General features: G+C 40.9%; 1 protein-coding gene across 1 annotated transcript in view; it reads left to right on the forward strand.

The window, feature by feature from the left end:
• Positions 1-20,027, forward strand: part of LOC122557081 (sodium- and chloride-dependent neutral and basic amino acid transporter B(0+)-like) — a 57,975-nt gene that overhangs the window by 16,478 nt on the left and 21,470 nt on the right. The window contains exons 4-8 of the mRNA XM_043704371.1: positions 1,275-1,406; positions 6,559-6,726; positions 8,222-8,360; positions 12,169-12,301; positions 12,982-13,122. Of these exons, the coding sequence (XP_043560306.1) occupies positions 1,275-1,406; positions 6,559-6,726; positions 8,222-8,360; positions 12,169-12,301; positions 12,982-13,122 (713 nt within the window). The remainder of the gene's footprint in view (positions 1-1,274; positions 1,407-6,558; positions 6,727-8,221; positions 8,361-12,168; positions 12,302-12,981; positions 13,123-20,027) is intronic.

The raw sequence follows: 20,027 nt of genomic DNA on the forward strand, positions 1-20,027 counted from the left end.
AAAGACACAACAGAAAAGAATAATCATTATGACGATTATAAGATGGGTTATATCAGGGCTGTGTTTTGAATTTCAGGTGAATGAAGATCAAGTGACCTGTCCCAAACTTGTCCTAATAGCAAGCCTGGATTAATTGATTGATACAGATTAGAATTAGGCCCTTTAACCTTCCAGACAATGGCAGCAGCGTCTGTGCTCACAGTGACACTCTGAGTCTCCAGCCTTCCAGGAAGGTGTTGAGTACATTAGGTTGTAAACAACTTTGCTTTCAGTTGTCCCTTTCATTGAGTTATGGCATTATGCAGCATGGAAACAGACCCTTTGGTCTAACTAGTCCACACTGACCATATTCCCAAACTAAACTAATACTGCCTGCCTGAGCTTCGCCCATACATCTCCAAACCTTTCCTATTTATGTATTTATCCAAATGTCTTTTAAACATTGTAACTGTCCCAACTTCCAGATGGAAAAGAATTGGACTCTCCGGGATATCCAAGTAACATTTCTACCTGCATACAAGGCCTGTGTGATTCATGCTGCAAGGGAGACAGGATTTGAGAGGAGAAGATTTCATAGAAAGCCAATATTGGGTTGGCTTGCAAGTTTTCCCCTAAAAAAATATCACTGAACATCACAGACAGTGTCAGTGTGCGAGAATATAAAAGGAGAGAGAGAGAGAGAAGTATCTCTTGAAGGAGTGTAGACTGTTGTATTTTTCATTCATTCATAATGCAGTTGAATAAAAACCTGGTTCTTTTGTTTTGTTGATTTGTATTTGGTTGCTGAGTAAACTTGTAATTACACCATTTAGCTGTTGTGTCAGTATGAATTGATCTGTTTAATTCCTCAAACAAGATGCAGGGCAGAAAGCTGTTGCTGTAGCCATATTACTTACATTGTTTGGGTGTTCAACAAAGTACTTAAATGATGACATTTAAATTTATTTCATTGTATTGAATGTATGAGTGGTGTATTCATTCATAACTTTAGTAAAATTTTATTTTAACATTACCTTAATTTAAATACGCATTCATCATTTCCCATTGTCTGTTAAAGTCGCTTGTCAATTTTTCTTACACATGATTGTTACCTGTGTTTTTTAAACCCAATTGCTTCATCTAGTTATGAGTTTTTTGATGTTAGTCACACTGCAATCCAGCTTTCAGTCTGAATGTGTGTCTGGAATAAAGAAGCAATCAAAAAACTGCAAACATAAAGTGATCATTCCAACACTTTTACAATCAAATATCATTTCCTTTCCCATATTTTCCAGGTGCATTTCTGATTCCCTACATTCTCATGCTGACATTCGCTGGGATACCAATGTTTTTCTTGGAAACTTCCTTTGGGCAGTTTGCCAGCCTTGGACCAATTGCAGTGTGGAAAGCCATGCCAATATTACAAGGTGGCTATCTGTTGAATAAATGTTATTTATTTATGATAATAAATGGTATATTATAACTAATAATTAAAGTTTCATGCAATCTGATTGATAGTATACTTTAAAAAGTCCAATGATGAGATAGAAACAACGAGTGAATTGTTTTATTTTCTTGTAGTTTTGGCCAGCTATCAAGAGAATGCTCAGTCTTCCATTTCATTGGTTTTATAATTTTTCCAAAGGAGTTGCTAATTAAGAGACCGAGTGTTTTTTTAACTCATTTGATTTTGATGCAACTGGTGACTTATCAGCCATTGAATGGAATTGGTGGAGATAGATAAATACTTTCCATTGATTTTAACAAATTTCTCTTGGTTAACTATGAATACACGAACATAGAACAGTACAGCACAGTAGAGCACAGTGCAGGCCTTCCGGCACTTGATGTCGTGTCGACCTTTAATCCTACTCTAAGATGAAACTAACCTATATATCCTTTAATGTGCCTATCCAAGTGTCGCTTAAATGTCACTAATGTATCTGACTCTACTACCACCATGGTGCATTCCATGCACTCACCACTCTCCGTGTAAAGAACCTACCTCTGACATTTCCCCTGAACCTTTCTTCAATCACCTTAAAATTATGTCCCTTGTGACAGCCATTTACGCCCTGTCTCTGACTAATAGAACATAGAACAGTAGAGCACAGTACAGGCCCTTCGAAGTTTGCTGGCAAAGCAAATATTTATTGGCCACCTCTCATTGGCAAGCCCTGGTGTGTTAAGTTGGGAAGTATATTTAATATTAAGCTAGTGAGAACAAACCATTTGAACTGAGCTAAATGCTCCAGAGTTCATAGTAGTTGGACTGGTTAGGTGTCTCAATCTTTGAGGGAGGGGGCATGCAAGACCCACCAATGCAAGGCCCTTTAGAGGACAAGTACATTACACAAGGACCCATGCATTGTACAGGGCATGGGCCTACAGATTTCATAAATCCTGGTCATCCATTTCAAAACAGTTTCTACTCTACTGTTGTTAGAATACTGAATGGACTCAAAAGCTCTTAGCATTTGCCTGTACCTGTGTGTTTTTTTTTTGTTTTTGCTGCTGTTTACCTACTATTTACTTATCTATGCTATTTAACAATGAAATCTGTCTGTATTACTCACAGGACAAAGCCTTTCACTGTGCTGTGGCACATGTGACAATAAATCCAATTCAATTCCTAATGCATTGGCTCCCTCAGTGCTGTACGACTCCTTGCTTTCGACAATATTGATCACTTCATGCAACACCAACACTTTTGTACACAGACGTCAGTAAAAGAATAAGGATGTTGATCAAGAGGGGAAGTGCTGCCACTGGATCCCATTGCTTTGTATACATTTTGTTCATTTCACTTCCATATGATGCATGAGACTGTCGACATAAACATTGATCCATAGTACATTCTGTATGGATGTGAACTTAAGCCTCCCAGAGACACAGTCACAAATGGGGCTAGGCAGAGACTCAAACAAACAGATATGTTTATGCAAATGTAAGAATTTAAATATGGTACAGTGTCACCCATGATCTTTGCAAGGTTTTTCTTTCCTTTCCCTCCTTCTACAAAGTCAGTGTTGTCCCAGGTTGTGCAGCTGGGTGGAGGGGCACTGCTCTAAAATGTGCTAATGGCTGCACTCACAGATGGCCTCATAGAGTCATAGGGATCTACAGCACAGGAAAAAAGCCCTTTGGCTCATTGTGTCTGCATCAGTCAAAAACAGCTACTAATCCTTGTTAATTCTAGTTCTAGCACTCCTGTCATACTTAAAACATACACATTTCTCCCATCGCTTTGTACTACCTACCCCTTTGATTTCACATAATACTTTGTACCATCTCCTTTCTCCCAGTATTAACCCCACAGTGCCAGGGAATCCGGTTCGATACTACCATCGGGCGACTGTGTGAAGTTCTCTCCATGTCTGCGTGGGTTCCTCTGGGTGCTCTGGTTTCCTCCCATATTACAAAGATGTGTCTGTTAAATGGATTGGGAATGCTAAATTGCCCTGTTGAGTTCAGGGTTGTACTTGCAAGGTATGTTAGCCATGGGAAATGCAGAGTTACGGGGTTAGAGTAGGGGGATGGGCCTGGGAATGCTCTTCAGAGGGTCGGTGTGGACTTTATGGGCCAAATGGCCTGCTCCACACTGTAAGAATTCTAATCCTATTTTCTATGCTATGATTCTATAACTTAGTCCATAGCCTTGTATCTTTTGGCACCTCAAATGCACATCTAAAAACTTCTTAGATATTATGAGGCCTTCTCCCTACAGGCAGTGAGTTCCAGATCCTTAGCATCCTCTGAGTGAAATAGTTTTTTTTTCTCACATCTCCTCTATACCTTCTTTGCCTTACCTTAAATCTACGTCCCTGGTCATTGATCCCTCCATCAGAGGGAGAAGTTTCTTCCTGTCTACCCTATGTATGCCCTCATAATTTTATAAATCTCAATCCTATTCCTTCTCAAATTCCTCTGTTCTTAGGAAAACAACCCTAGTCTGTCCAATCACTCTTCATAACTGAAACTCTCCAGCTGAGGCAACATCTTGATAAATCTCCTCTGTGCCCTCTCACGTGCTATCATATCCCTCCAACAATGTGGATTCCAGAACTGCATGCAATACTATAACTGTGGCTATAACTGTTTTGTACAGTTCCAACGTAACCTCTCTGGTCTTATACTCTATGCCTCAACTAATCAAGGTGAGAATGCCATATGCCAGCGTAACCAGTTTATTCACTTGTCCTAATACCTTAAGGCTTTAGTGGGCATGTACAATAAAATCCCTCTGATCCTCAGTACTTGCCAGGGTCCTACCATTTGTCATATATTCCCTGCCTTGTTTGTCCTAACAATTAATTCAAGACAATCAGTTGTTCATGTGACCTGGCTAACTTTCACTTGTTAAAGGAGATATATATTTACACAGGACTTGTTCTCTGCAAACAAAAGTAATATGTTCAATTTGTGCCCTTTTTTTGCATTAACTGGGAACTCAGGGAGCACCTTATTACTCCTTGTTGCTTTCTCCATGGCAACACCTTGGTCAAGCAGAGATGAGTTGGCAACCAAGCAGCATCGTTTTCTTTCTGTGCTATAAATTGTTGTAATTTTTTGAAGTTTGGCATTCTTATGTTTGATCTGATGAGTGGAAGACAGCAAAGTTTGGCAACTTGTTCCTGTTTGCATCAAACTGTAAATAATGTTGACTGTTCAGATTATTGAATGACAAATGTTCATGTGGACAGCTGAGAAACACCTTTGGAACCTCAGAATGAGTTAATGAGGAATTGGAGAAATCTGAAACCAGTTTAAGAAATTCATCATATTCAAGATTTTAAAAGCAAAACATTTGCATTTTAAATGACGTCCAAAACAAGGCTTAAGAATTGAAGTATTTATACCTATACTATGTCTCACATGGCAATGCCCACACTGTCAGTTGGTATAGAAGATCAGGAATATTGCACTGTGTACCACACATGGGTATAACTTGTCTTTGCACAACGGTGCCTGGTTAAATGATGATGGGGTTAATACTGGGAGAAAGGAGATGGTACAAAGTATTATGTGAAATCAAAGGGGTAGGTAGTACAAAGCGATGGGAGAAATGTGTGTGTTTTAAGTACGACAGGAGTGCTAAAAATTGAGATTAGATTCCCTATAGTATGGAAACAAGCCATTTGGCCCAACAATCCACATCGACTCCCCGAAGAGTAACCCACCCAGACCCATTCCTGACGCAACATTTACCCCCGACTAATACACCTAACGCTATGGGCAATTTATCTTGACCAATTCACCTAACCTGCACATCTTTGGATTATGGGAGGAAACTGGAGCACCCAGAGGAAACCCACACAGACAGTTGCCCGAGGCCAGATTTGAACCTGAGTCCCTGGCACTGTGAGGCAGCAGTGCTAACCACTGAGCCACTGTGCCGCCCCAAGTCTTAGTGCATTGGAACCACTTTTGGGATAGGAGACACCTGTACAAAAGCAAAGTGTTTCATCTGTGGAGGATTAGCAACAGTATCCTTAGGAGGAGGCTTGTTAGTGTGCTTTTGGAATGTTGGAACTGCATTTGTAAGAGACCAGAACATTGAAGTAGAAAAGGCACATAAGGTTTCCAAAGTTGAGTATGAGGAGAGACAAAAGGAATACCATGTTAGTTGGGAGCTGTCCCTAACAACACTCTGTCTCGACATTGCAGTGGTTTAAGAAGACAGCTCACCACACTTTCGCCAGGCTATTTAGGAATGCACAAAGAATGCTGGCTTGGCCAGGGATGTCAAAATCCCATGAGTGATGAATAAAAATGCTGTATTATGGTTTGAGTCCATTGGAGTTAATAATGAGTCAGCTGCTGCAGTGAAGGAAGGGAAATCAATCTGTAGTGCAGATCCCACTACCTTGTAAGATCTCCTATCCTGTGTCCAAAGTTCTGTCAGTTAAAAATTAGTCTGCTCATTCATATGAAGATCTATGAACTGAAACACATGACTGTAAGTCAGCATCATCCTTGAATTGAGGGACAGGTAGGAAGTTCATCTTAGCTTTAAGCACAAAACCAAATTTGCTAAAACTTCGAGTCGGGTTTTGAGATTAACCAGAGGTGGAAATAGTGATTAAGGAATGGAGTTCGTGTCAGGAATCAAAACAAAAATAGGTTTGGGGAGAGACATTTTATCACCGATTTGGTGAAACTGAATATAGTTTATTACTTTGAAAAGCCATTCTTCAGTACGTGCTAGGGACAGAAGTCCGATATATGGAATTTTAGCTTGGAATCATAAGAAAAATGGAGGTTGATTCTTTGGATTTTCTCCAGCCTCTCCCTGACTGGATCTGCAAACTTGTGACGAACTGGACCAGATGCTTTGAAAAGTCTTTTGTATCTGGAATATTGTGGCATCTTGTTTGTAACTAGCTGGCTTAAAAAGTGTGCTTTGGGCCTAGATTGCCGAATGAATATAGGAAAATAACAAAAACGAAATTGCATTGCAGAGATTCATGTTTTACTGATTCCAAACAAAGACATTTGCTTAGTTATCCAGCTGAATCTGCTTGAAGTGAATAATTTAACGTACTTTAATTAACTTGTCTTCCTTCATTCTATTTTAAGGTGTGGGGATTACAATGGTGCTTTCATCGACATTTGCCAACATTTCTTACTCCTGCATCCTTGCCTACAGTCTGTACTACCTGTTTGCTTCCTTCCAATCACCCCTGCCGTGGGCAGAGTGCTTCAGTTGGTGGGGAGCAGATGAAACATGCAGCAGGACTCCCAAAGGTACAAGGCTCACATTTACTGGGGGAATTGTAGACCCTGATTATTGATTGTTCATTCTATTTAAAAGGAGAAGGAAGAAAATATTGTCCAAAGTTAAAAATCACACAACACCAGGTTATAGTCCAACAGGTTTAATTGGAAGCACACTAGCTTTCGGAGCGACACTCCTTCATCAGGTGATTGTGGAGGACTCGATCGTAACACAGAATTTATAGGAAAAATTTGCAGTGTGATGTAACTGAAATTATACATTGAAAAATTGGTTGTCTGTTAAGCCTTTCATCTGTTAGAATACAGTGATAGTTTCACTTCTTTCATGTGTAAATCACAAAACCCTTTTTTTTAAAGTTGCATTCTTGCGTTAGCTGTTAACAATGGCGATAGCTAGACAATATGTTGAAAATATTGTCAGTACTTTCACTGGCTATCTTCATTTTGATATTACAGCAGCAAAGTTGGATAATGATGTTTTACGTGTGTGAGTGTTTGAGCTTTCAGGATTGTGGATAGTCTAAATCTTTATTGAAAGTAAATTAGCTTGAGTGCCAATCTGTTGCATACTGATAACATTTTACTTTAAACTGGCATGTCTTTTTCTGTATATACCTGTTTGCTTATTGTTTCATTTTATCTTTTACGCTTTCAACTCTTTATTTCGTCTTTCGCCTGTTTGTCTCCTACTTTCGACACTGTGTTTATTGTGTGTTTCACACATTTACACTTGGTTCTGTGTTTTTTCCCAGCCAGAATCTCATCTTTTTCCTGTTTGTATAAGATTCTTCCTTTCTGTTTTCCATCTCCTCATGATTTTGTCACTCATTCTTTCAGTGTCTTGCAAAAATTGTCTCTATTTCTGACACTTTGCATTAAAATAACACATCATTTTAGTCTTCTAAATCTCTTAGAAATGAAGAAACCATCTTATTTGTCTCTCGGAGAGGGTCCTTGGATGTGTGCATTTATGATAAAAGATTAAGTGCTTATGCCTGAATTTGATTTAAAAACAACTCCAATACATAAATACTCAGAACATCTGCTGGGTTCAAGTTCTAGTGTAAATATTGGGAAGTACTGACATGCAAACTGTCCCATACAATGTTAACAGCCTGGTCACTTTGCTCACTTGGGCAGGTGCCTGTATTGCGAGGGATGTAACTCAGCCAAATCGATAGAGTCCCAATTGTTACATCTCTTGGGCCTTGCGAGAACCACATTCCAGAAAGAATATTAATAATATGTGCATGATTCACAGAAAATTATAAAACAAAGTAATTAAAATATCTTAGTTCCTTGCAGCATTAATGAGATTAAATTTGATATAATCTGACTACCTGAACTGTAGACAAAATCTTGGAAACACTATTAGAGATGCAGTATAATAAAAGGGATTAGGCTGATTCAGTCAGGGTGAAGCTCCAGTCCTAATTATCTGATGAGAAGTGACTGCTTTGTTCTTAATGAAGAGTAATTCTAAACCAAGTTTTATGCAACCTAGACCCACTCTGCAATCTCACTCTGAATGATGGATATTTTGAAATCGTTAATATAACATGGCTGCAGACAAACAATGAAACTTGTCCGAATGGATCTGAAATCTCCATTCCTCACCAGAGTCCAAGTGAGCAATACTGGGAGTAAGTATATTGCTGCAGAGAGCTGCACCTAAAACCTGCACAGCTGGGCCAGTAACTCCTCTTGAGATGGTTGTTTGGTAAATGCCCTTGTTTAATGGACATAAAATTATTTGATATTGCTAGAGGTACAATTTACATTGCACGCCTCTTACAAAATGATATAACAACAGAGGCCCATTCCTTAGCTTATACTCTCCTGGATGCATATATTTTTCAATTATGCAGCAAAACCTATATTCACCACTCTTATCCATTTATATCCATTAATTAAAGTGATTCTTCTTGAAATCGAATGATTCCAGTTATCCCTTTAAGTAGCCGACCTGGGAATTGAATTGAGGGGATTCCATTGTAATTAAAATGCTCATGGAGACATACATTCAGAAGTCCTGCCCTAGAATATGGCACTTAACATTTTTCACACCAGGGATTTGGGCCAAGGGTGATTAATGGGGACTCATTCCAATTTGTATAGGCATACTTCAGAGAGGTGACTGCATCTACGAAGGTACAGCTGCCTCAGGCCTGATATGATTCATGGACTCATGGACCGACCAAAACACAACTTATACTCTTCAGTCTAGCTAGGGGAATTTTTGAGTATCCTTAGAAAGGTGAATTAGCCTTTTTGGTAAGCTCCCTAGGCACCCTTAGGGGGGGTTTGGTGTACTTTTGGAGAGGCAACTGCCCTTTGGGATTGTTAAAATTAGACTTGAATGTGGGAAGAAATGCATAAAGTCTTTCAAAAGGATATGTCAACTCCATTGTCAAGAAAATCAGTCAATCTTTCAAGGTATTAAAAACACATGCCCTCTAAATAATTGAAGCAAAACTGTCGACACTGCTTAACAAAAATGTACTTGATCTTGACATAGGATTGAGAGCTATCATAACAGAATTGGTGCTGATTTCACAACCATTCATTATTACAATGTGGTGCCAGTTCACAGTTTGATTGACAGAGTGAGGTCGTCATGAATTCCAATGTATGTCTTCATAAGGAATGAAAGGCAGTAAGATGTATTCTCAATGAAAGCATTTCTTTTGAAATAGTGATTAAATTAATGGACAATGAAAATTTTCTTTAATCTTCACAAGTGTCCTGAGTTCTGCCCATGGTGAATATTGGACAAGTTGATAGGTTTAAACAGAAAATATGTGTTGGTGTCACAGAGGCTATAGGTTGGCATGGAGGATATAAGGAGACAATGGAGACTACAGATGCAGGACAAAGTGTGGCCCTGAAAAAGGCACTGCAGATCAGGCAACACCTGAGGAACAAGAGGATCAACATTTTGGGCAGGACCCTTCTTCAGGGCTGAGGAGGGGGAAGGGTGTTGAGAGATAAATGGGGAGAGGGGGGTTAGGGCAAGGAGAAACTGAGGTGATGTGGTTGAAAGAAGAACGTGATAGTTTTAGGTTGTGGGAAGGGAGGAGCGGAGATGAGAATGAGGTGGGGTGGGTTGAATCTGGGATGGGATGGAGGGAGGAGAGATTTGGTAACTGGTGAGTTTAATGTTTATATCATATGGATGTAGGCTTATGAGATGGAAGATGAGGTATTCCTCCTCCAGTTTGCAGATGGCCTTGTGTGGCTCCTTCCTCCTCTCCAGTCCTGAAAAAGGGACCTGCCCAAAACCTCGACTCTCTTGCTCCTCGGATGCTGCCTGACCTGCTGTGCCTTTTCCAGCACCATAATTTATCAACTATGGAGGATATTGGTTATGTATTATGAGGAATAGGTTAGCACGGGGGAGAATGAGGACCCATGACATTGGTAATGGCATGAGATAACGTGTTGGCATGGATAGCGCATGGGGAGTAAACTGGGGTGGAGGGGTATAAGACAAGATGGCTGAGGTGCTGTTTTTTGATTTATTGTTCATTCAATGATTTCTCCTCTGTAGTAACAGCCTCTGGGTTGTTTCTCAGAACACCCATTTTCATCTGCTCCACTACATACTCCCCCACCCCCAACAGAATGGAAATCTGAGCTCCTAGAGTATTTACACATCCTGACCCTGTGGTCCATGTAACAATACTATTGCTTTAAGAAGTTGTTTTATCCTTTTGTTTTAAAGTCAGAGGTGTTGAGGTGCTCAGTGAAAACTCAGAGAATTGCAGGTGAAACAATCTGTTTTGTTGAATATGCCTTTTCCCAAGTGTGTGTCTATGGAATGTTACTATATTGGAATAGTTACTGTTTAGTTGCTAACTAATCTTTTATTGTGATATGTTTTCCAATAGTCATGATTTGGAGATGCTGTTGTTGGACTGGGGTGTACAAAGTTAAAAATCACACAACACCAGGTTATAGTCCAACAGGTTTAATTGGAAGCACACTAGCTTTCGGAGCGATGCTCCTTCATCAGGTGATAATGGAAGGCTCAATCTTAACACATAGAATTTATAGCAAACATTTACAGTGTGATGTAACTGAAATTACACATTGAAAAATTGATTATTAAGCCTTTCATCTGTTAGAATGCAATGATAGTTTCACTTCTTTCATGTGTAAATCACAAAACCTTTTTTTAAAAAAAGTTGCATTCTCAGGTTAGCTGTTAACAATGGTGATAGCTGGACAATATGTTGAAGGTGTTAGCCCCCTGTATTCTCTGTCGATGCCATGATGTTTAGATCGATTCTAATCTAAAAGGTGAGATAACAGAGTTTTACATAAATTCATGCAGTTTTTGAGCTCAGAGTTCTACATGAATGCATGCAGTTTTTGAGCAAAGTGCAATGTAACCCTATAAGTACGAATTTGTACTTGCAGGGTTACATTGTACTTTGCTCAAAAACTGCATGAATTTATGTAAAACTCCGTTATATCTCTTTTTAGATTAGAATCAATCTAAACATCATGGCATTGACAGAGAACACAGGGGGCTAACACCTTCAACATATTGTCCAGCTATCACCATTGTTAACAGCTAACCCGAGAATGCAACTTTTTAAAAAAAAGGTTTTGTGATTTACACATGAAAGAAGTGAAACTATCACTGTATTCTAACAGATGAAAGGCTTAGCAGACAATCAATTTTTCAATGTGTAATTTCAGTTACATCACACTGTAAATGTTTGCTATAAATCCTGTATGTTAAGATTGAGCCCTCCACTATCACCTGATGAAGGAGCGTCGCTCCAAAAGCTAGTGTGCTTCCAGTTAAACCTGTTGGACTATAACCTGGTGTTGTGTGATTTTAAACGTTTTCCAATAGAGTTACAACCAAGTCAATTATTTTCTTTTTTTTCACTTTCGTTGTATTTTAGCTATAAAGTAAGAATAAATTGTGTTTTGTTTACCGTTGAGTAGTTTGACCAATCAAATTGTATCAGGAACGCAAAACACCTTGGATTTACCTTTTAAAATAAGAAAGAGTTAGGGTCTAGGCTACCTTCTTAATCTATTCTGAGGGGTTTTGGTCTGGCCCATAACATCCTGAACTGGGATCAAATATTCGAGGCTACAGTGACTACACAGATAGTTTCAATAGTACAATGTGCAGCAGTTAACGAAGCACTATCAGAACCCCATCAAATCAAATCAGTTCTTTTGCGAATCACATCAGCACTCACTGTTTAAATAATATCACATCTTTAGAAAGTCAGGAGACACAGAGAAAGTTCATAAGTTTAATTACAACTCAACATATTTATCCATTTCTAAAAGTTTAACTGGTTGTCTTTATGTTGGTTAACTGTTAAATCTGTTTTTATTTGATTGTCAGCTTCTGTATACTTGTCATTGTGTAAATTAAATACCTTCCTGACGCACAATGTTTTTTGTTGTCATTTTCTTTAGTAAAGGAGTTTTACAACGAACCAGCTCAATGGATGAGACTGGGGAGATAGTCTGGTATTTAGCTCTCTGTCTGCTTCTGGTCCGACTGATGGTGGGGGCAGCGTTATCAAAGGGAATTAAATCATCAGGAAAGGTAAATGATTGTGATGAATAGAATTAAAATTAGTGACAAGGTACAGATTTCTGTAACAATAAAACTAGAATTTATAAATGATTTATGAAGTGGCTGGTTAATCTCTGAGATGATGTTAATAATGTTTGTTTGGGGAGTGTGAGATCCATAATTCGTCAACACTTTAGGCCTGAGGGAGATCTGAAGATCTTTCTGAGTGAAAGAACAGTAGCAATTCCCCCCAAACCCCTGCAATGTCACCCTCATTCTGAGGGTTTCAGTCCCTGATGCAGAGATGCTGGGGAATTTCCAATTGCTGTGGAAGGCTGTGCAGGACTGGACAGATTAGGGTCAGGTTTTATTTGAGTAAAATGAGATTTGTCTGGACAACGAGAATGGGAAAGAAACCCAGGCTATAAAAGTGAGGAATGAATTCTGATCTTTTTTTTCTATTAAATCTGATGTTTTACTGAATATGAGAAATAAATGAGATATGATTATATTATTAAAATTCTGTCACGATAGAGCATATCAATGTTAAATATTCCTTTTGTGCATTATTATTCCTTCAATAACATTGTTTCACTGTCTGCATTGATTACAATCCAATCCTATATATTTTCCATTGATTTGGACTCAGTACTATAAATGTAGTACCAGCCTATATAGGAAAATCTAAAAAAATTATTCTCCATGGTCAGGTGGTTTACTTTACTGCAACATTCCCATACGTGGCTTTGACTATACTCCTGATCCGAGGGCTGACACTGGAGGGAGCCTCTAAAGGAATTGAATTCTACATCGGAAGCCAGTCAGACTTCTCCAAACTGGCTGATGCTCAGGTAATTAGAACAAAGTTTTTTTTTCTTTTTCTTAGTTTTTTAGTAGTCTCGTTGGGAATTTAGAATACTGGGTATCGAGGTTAGGGAAGTTGAATGTTCCTCCTGCAGAAGTGCACCCAATCCCAGCTCCTCGAAAACCGCATTAGGGAACTGGAGCTGGAGCTGGATGAACTTCAGATTATTTGGGAGGCAGAGGAGGTTATTGAGAGGAGCTTTAGGTAGATAGACACACCTAAGGTAACAGAAGAAGGTAGATAGGTGACCGTCAGGAGGCGGGATGGGAAACGGCGAGGAAGTGCAGGCATCTCCTATGGCTGTCCACCTCAACAGCAGGTACAGCGTTTTGGATACTGGGGGGGGGGGGGGGGGGGGGGTGGTGGTGGTAAGTGCTGACTTACCAGGGGTAAGCAATGGGACACAGGGCTCTGGCACAGAGTCTGTCCCTGTTGCTCAGAAGGAAATGGGGAAGAGGAACAGAGCATTAATCATTGGAGACTCCATTGTGATAGGGACAGATAGGAGGTTCTGTGGGAATGAGAGAGACTCACAGTTGATATGTTGTCTCCCAGATGCCAGGGTTCATGATCTGATCATGTTTTCGGGATCCTTGAAGCGGAGGGAGAGCAACTCCAAGTCGTGGTCCACAAAGGCACCAATGACATAGGTCGGAAGAGATATGGGGATTTAAGGCAGAAATTCAGGGAGCTGGGGTGGAAGCTTAGAGCTAGGACAGAGTTGTTATCTCTGGTTTGTTGCCCATGCCATGTGCAAGCGAGGCAAGGAATAGGGAGAGAGAGGAGTTGAACACATGGCTATTGGGATGGTGCCGGAGGGAGGGTTTCGGATACCTGGATAATTGGGGTTCTTTCTAGGGTAGGTGGGACCTTGGGACCTCTACTAACAGGACGGTCTTCACCTGAACCTGAGGGGTTCCAATATTCTGGGGGAAGGGATGGGGGAGTTCGGGGGGGTGGGTGGGGGATGTGGGAGGCGAGATATTTGCTAATGCTCTTTGGGTGGGATTAAACTAATTCAGCAGGAGGATAAGAACCTAAATAGTCATTTGAGTATACAGGAGGTTGAGAGTAATGAGGTCAGAAATAAGGTCCTAAGAGGGCACCGACAAGCAAGAAGTTGGTTTGAAATGTGTCTACCTCAACGCCAGGAACATCCAGAATAAGGTGGGTGAACTTGCAGCTTGGGTTAGTACCTGGAATTTCAATGTTGTGGCCATTTCAGAGACATGGGTGGAGCAAGGACAGGAATGGTTATTGAAGGTTCTGAGATTTAGATGTTTCAGTAAGAGCAGAGAGAATGGTAAAAGGGGGCAGGGTGAGGCATTGTTGGTCAAGGACAGTATAATGGTTGCAGAAAGGATACCTGAGGACTCATCTACTGAGGTAGTATCAGTTATGGTTAGAAACAGGAAAGGAGAGGTCACCCTGTTGGGAGATTTCTGTAGGCCTCCAAATAGTTCCAGAGATATAGAGGATAGGATAGCAAAGGTGATTCTCGATAGGAGCGAGAGTGATAGGGTAGTTGTTATGGTGGATTTTAGCTTTCTAAATATTGACTGGAAATACTATAGTTCAAGTACTTTAGTTGGGTCAGTTTTTGTTTGATGTATGTAGAAGGGTTTCCTGACACAGTATGCAGACAGGCCAACAAGGGGCGTGGCCACATTAGATTTAGTACTGGGTAATGAACCTGGCCAGGTGTTAGATTTGGATGTAGATGAGCACTTTGGTGATAGTGACCACAATTCTGTTATGTTTACTTTAGTGATGGGAAGGGATAGGTATAAACCACAGTGCAAAAGTTACAGCTGGGGGAAAGGTAATTACAATGCGATAAGGCAAGATTTAAGATGCATAGGATGTGGAAGAAAATGCCAGGGGATGGGCACATTTGAAATGTGGAGTTTATTCAAGGAACAGCTACTGCGCGTCCTTGATAAGTATGTACCTGTCAGGCAGGGAGGAAGTGGTGAGCGAGGGAGCTGTGGTTTACTGAAGAAGTTGAATCTCTTGTCAAGAGGAAGAAGAAGGCTTATGTTAGGGTGAGACATGAAGGCTCAGTTAGCACGCTCGAAAGTTATAAGTTAGCCAGGAAAGACCTAAAGAGAGAGCTAAGTAGTGCCAGGAGGGGACATGAGAAGTTCTTGGCGGATAGGATCAAGGAAATCCATAAGTCATTTTATAGATATATCAGGAATAAAAGAATGACCAGAGTAAGATTAGAGCCAACCAAGGATAGTAGTGGGAAGTTGTGCATGGAGTTAAAGGTGATCGGGGAAGCACCAAATGAATACTTTTCGTCAGTATTCACACTAGAAAAACACAATGTTGTCGAGGAGAATACTGAGATAAAGGCTACTAGACTAGATGGGATTGAGATCCTTAGAAGGAGGAGCTGTTAGCAATTCTGGAAAGTGTAAAAATAGATAAGTCCCCTGCGCTGTACAGAATTTATCCCAGGATTCTCTGGGAAGCCAGGGAGGAGATTGCCAAACTTTTAGCTTTGATCTTTACGTTGTCATTGTCTATAGGAATCGTCAGAAGACTGGAGGATAACAAATTAGATTACCTACAGTGAAGGGGTAAGTGTAGGGGTATGGTTGGGTTGCCCTTCGGCCCAACAAGTCCACACCGACCCGCCGAAGCGCAACCCACCCATATCCCTACACTTACCCCTTCACCTAACACTATGGGCAATTTAGCATGGCCAATTCACCTGACCTGCACATCTTTGGACTGTGGGAGGAAACCGGAGCACCCGGAGGAAACCCATGCAGACACAGGAAGAATGTGCAAGCTCCACACAGTCAGTTGCCTGAGGCAGGAATTGAACCTAGGTCTCTGGTGCTGTGAGGCAGCAGTGCTAACCCCTGTGCCACCATGGGAGTTGTTCCCTTGCCCAAGAAAGGGAGTACAGACAATCCTGGTAATTATTAGACCAGTGAGCCTTACTTTGGTTGTGGGTAAAGTGTTGGAAAAGGTTATAAGAGATAGGATTTATAATCATCTAGAAAGGAATAAGTTGATTAGGGATAGTCAATATGGGTTTTTGAAGGGTAGGTCATGCCTCATGAGAAGGTGACCAAACAGATAAATGAGGGTAAAGCAGTTGATATGGTGTATATGGATTTCAGTAAGGGGTTTGATAGGGTTCCCCACTGTAGGCTATTGGACAAAATGCAGAGGCTTGGGATTGAGCGTGATTTGGCAGTTTGGATCAGAAATTGGCTGGCTGATGGGTTGGTGGTTGATGGGAACTGTTCATCCTGGAGTTCAGTTACTAGTGGATTACCGCAAGGATCTGTTTTGGGGCCACTGGTGTTTGTCATTTTTATAAACAAGGGCGTAGAAGAATGGGTTAGTAAATTTGCGGATGACAGGTTGATGGAGTTGTGGATAGTGTTGAAGGAAGTTGCAAGTTGCAGAAGGAGATGTATAAGCTACAGAACTGGGCTAAGAGGTGGCAATTGAGTTTTATGCAGAAAAATGTGAGGTGATTCACTTTGGAAGGAGTAGCAGGCATGCAGACTATTGGGCTAATGGTAAGATGCTTGGTAGTATAGATGAGCATAGAGATCTTGGTGTGCATGTACAAAGATCCTTAAAAGTTGCCACCCAGGTTGAGAGTTGTTAAGAAGGCATATGGTGTGGTGGCTCTTATTGGTAAAGAGATTAAGTTTTGGCACCATGAGGTCATGCTGCAGCTGTACAAACTCTGGTGCGACCACACTTAGAGTGTAGTATACAGTTCTGGTCACTATATTATAGGAAGGATGTGGAAGCCTTGGAAAGGGTTCAGAGGAGATTTACTCGGATGTTGCCTGGAACGGAGGGAAGGTCTTACAAGGAAACGCTGATGGACTTGAGATTGTTTTAATTCGAGAGGAGAAAGTTGAGAGGTGACTTGATTGAGACATAGAAGATAATCAGTGGGTTCAGTAGAGTGGACAGTGAGTGTCTTTATCCTCAGATAGCGATTGTTAGCACGAGGGGACAAAGCTTTAAATTCAGAGGTGATAGATATAGGACAGATGTCAGAGGTAGTTTCTTTACTCAGAGTGTCGTGAGACGTGGAACGCATTGCCAGCAACAGTAGTAGATTCGCCAATTGTAAAGGCATTCAATGGTCATTGTCAAGGCATATGGACGAGAATGGAATAGTTTAGGTTTGATGGGCTTCAGATTGGTTTCACAGGTCAATGCAACATCAAAGGCTGAAGGGCCTGTACTGCCCTGTAATGTTCTATGTTCTTAAAGTCAATGATTGAATTTCAAGGGGTTTTTTTTAGTCATTCTGTTTGGTGTTCTGCCATATTTAATTTGCTGTTTACATAACCATTTTAAGAGTACAATGTTGCTTTTTGGGCAATGTTTAAACAAATAAAACATAATTTCAATTACTCTGATTACTCGGTGGATGGGCATTTTTTAAATACTTCTGACAACTTGCTTTAACAAATGGGAAAATATAGCATTAGATGGTAAGGTAAAAGTTCCATAGTCCTACCAGCTCATGGGGCTGCTCCCTCACTTGAGAGAGATGATTGGTGGTGGTGCTGATAGTCCTCAGGTGAGGGAAGAGATTGGAAAGAGAGTCCTTCAAGGTAACTTCAGCCAGCATGGGAATTAAACCCATACTGTTGGCATCACTGTGTATTGCAAGCCAGCTAGCTAGCCAACTGAGCAAACCCAAATTCAACAGCAAGCTGTAATCGAATGGAATGGTACAGTGTAGGCTGGGATTAGAAGGACAAGATAGAGTGGATATGATGGACTTGGGCAGAGGAGGCTGGGATAAGCTGGAATTGATTGAAGTAGGTTATGCAGCAGTGGGTAGGGTGGAATGGGATGAGATGGAATTAATTGAAGTAGGTTGATGTAGCAATGGATAAGGTGGAATGGGATGAGATGGAATTAGTTGAGGCATAATGCAGTGATGATGGGATTCTGGGTAATCCAAGATGGAGGATGGGAAAACTTTCTGGCTGTAACAGCTGCCCCTTTTTTGAGGTATTTTAGGTGTTGGAGGTGATTTCCTTGAATTCCAGGAGTAGCAATTACTGTTTCATATGCTGTTGCATTGTTTTGGAACTTTGGAGAAAAAAGGTCAAAACAACAGCAGTTCTAAAAAGGGAGAGGTACAGACATGGGAAGCACATGGTGAGGTCAGTGCAGGAGAGAGCGAGAGAGAGAGAGAAAGAAACTGACACCACAGTGAACCTGAATAGTTACTGCCTTTGCTGTTTGAATTCATGTATCACTGGACATCTGGGTGCATCTGGGAAAATTAACAAACAGTGAAATTCATAACTGATCTTGGAGGAACTGTTTGGGCAAAGTCACAGCACAGAAACAGATAAATGAATTGTTTTAGGTGCTGCCAACAGAAAGTCTACAGTAGAGAGTAGAGTGGGTTCTTTCTTGATTATATGTTTTTTGAGATATGTCTCTTGATTAAACTTAAAATACAAGCCACAACTATTAATTTAACCTGGAGCAGTGTTTTGTAGAGGAATAAGACGGGGTTATTTTCTGGGTCTGTAGATTGTGAAGGAGCAAAAATGGCCTTTAGTAGAGTGATATGTGATTCTTGTCAGATGTGGGAGTTTAATGAGAGTTTACTGGTTACTGTGGATTATACCTGCAATAAATGCTGTTGGTTGCGGATCCAAACAGATCGAATGGATCGGTTGGAGAGGCAGTTAGAGGCAATGACGAATTAGCAATAGCAACAGTATATGATGGATGGCAGTTATAGGAAAGGGGAAAATTCACAGATGCAGTCACTCCAGGAAAGGTAAGAGAGGTAGGCAGATAGTGTAGGAGTCTTCTATAGCTATCCCCATTTCAAACAAGTATGCTGTTTTGGAAAATGTAGGGGGTAATGGATTCTCATGGGAATGTAGCACGAACTGCCAAGTTTCTGGTATTGAGACTGGTTCTAATGCAATGAGGGGTACCTGGGGTTTCAAGAGATCAATTGTGTTAGGGGATTCTCTAGTGCGAGGTACAGACAGACATTTCTGTGGCCAGCAGCGAAAAATCAGAATGGTGTGTTGCTTCCCTGGTGTCAGGATCAAGGGTATCTCAGAGAAGGTGCAGAATGTTTTCAAGGGGGAGAGAGGCCAGCAAGAGGTCATTGTCCACATTGGAACCAATGACATAGGATGGAAAAGATTGACATTCTGAAGGGAGATTACAGAGAGTTAGGCAGGAATTTAAAAATGAGTTCCTCGAGAGTAGTAATATCTGGATTACACCTGGGGCTATGCGCTAGTGAGGGCAGGAATAGGAGGATAGCGCAGATGAATGCTTGGCTGAGGAGCTGGTGTATGGGAGGGGGGGGGTTGGGACCCAGGGAGATAGTGAGGAAAGAGATCAATCTGAGACTGGTACAGCTGAGAACAGAAGTAAGCCAAACAGTCAGGGCAGGCAGGGACAAGTTAGGACTAATAAACTAAACTGCATTTCTTTCAATGCAAGGGACCTAACAAGGAAGGCAGATGAACTCAGGGCATGGTTAGGAATGTGGGACTACAATATCATAGCAATGACAGAAACATGACCAGGGATGGGCAGGACTGGCAGCTTAATGTTCCAGGATGCAAATGCTACAGGAAGGATAGAAACGCTTGCAAGAGAGGAGGGAGAGTGGCGTTGTTGATAAGGGATAGCATTACAGCTGTACCTAGGGAGCATATTCCCGGAAATACATCCAGGGAAGTTATTTGGTGTCGGAAGATTGGAACTTGGCTAATGTGGTGGCACTGTTTAAGAAGGGTGGTAAGATAAGCCATGGAACTATAGACCAGTGAGTCTGACGTCTGTGGTGGGCAAGTTGTTGGGGGGAATCCTGAGGGAAAGGACGTACATATATTTGGAAAGGCA

This window comes from Chiloscyllium plagiosum, chromosome 15, assembly GCF_004010195.1.
Source record: "Chiloscyllium plagiosum isolate BGI_BamShark_2017 chromosome 15, ASM401019v2, whole genome shotgun sequence".
NCBI lineage: Eukaryota > Metazoa > Chordata > Chondrichthyes > Orectolobiformes > Hemiscylliidae > Chiloscyllium > Chiloscyllium plagiosum.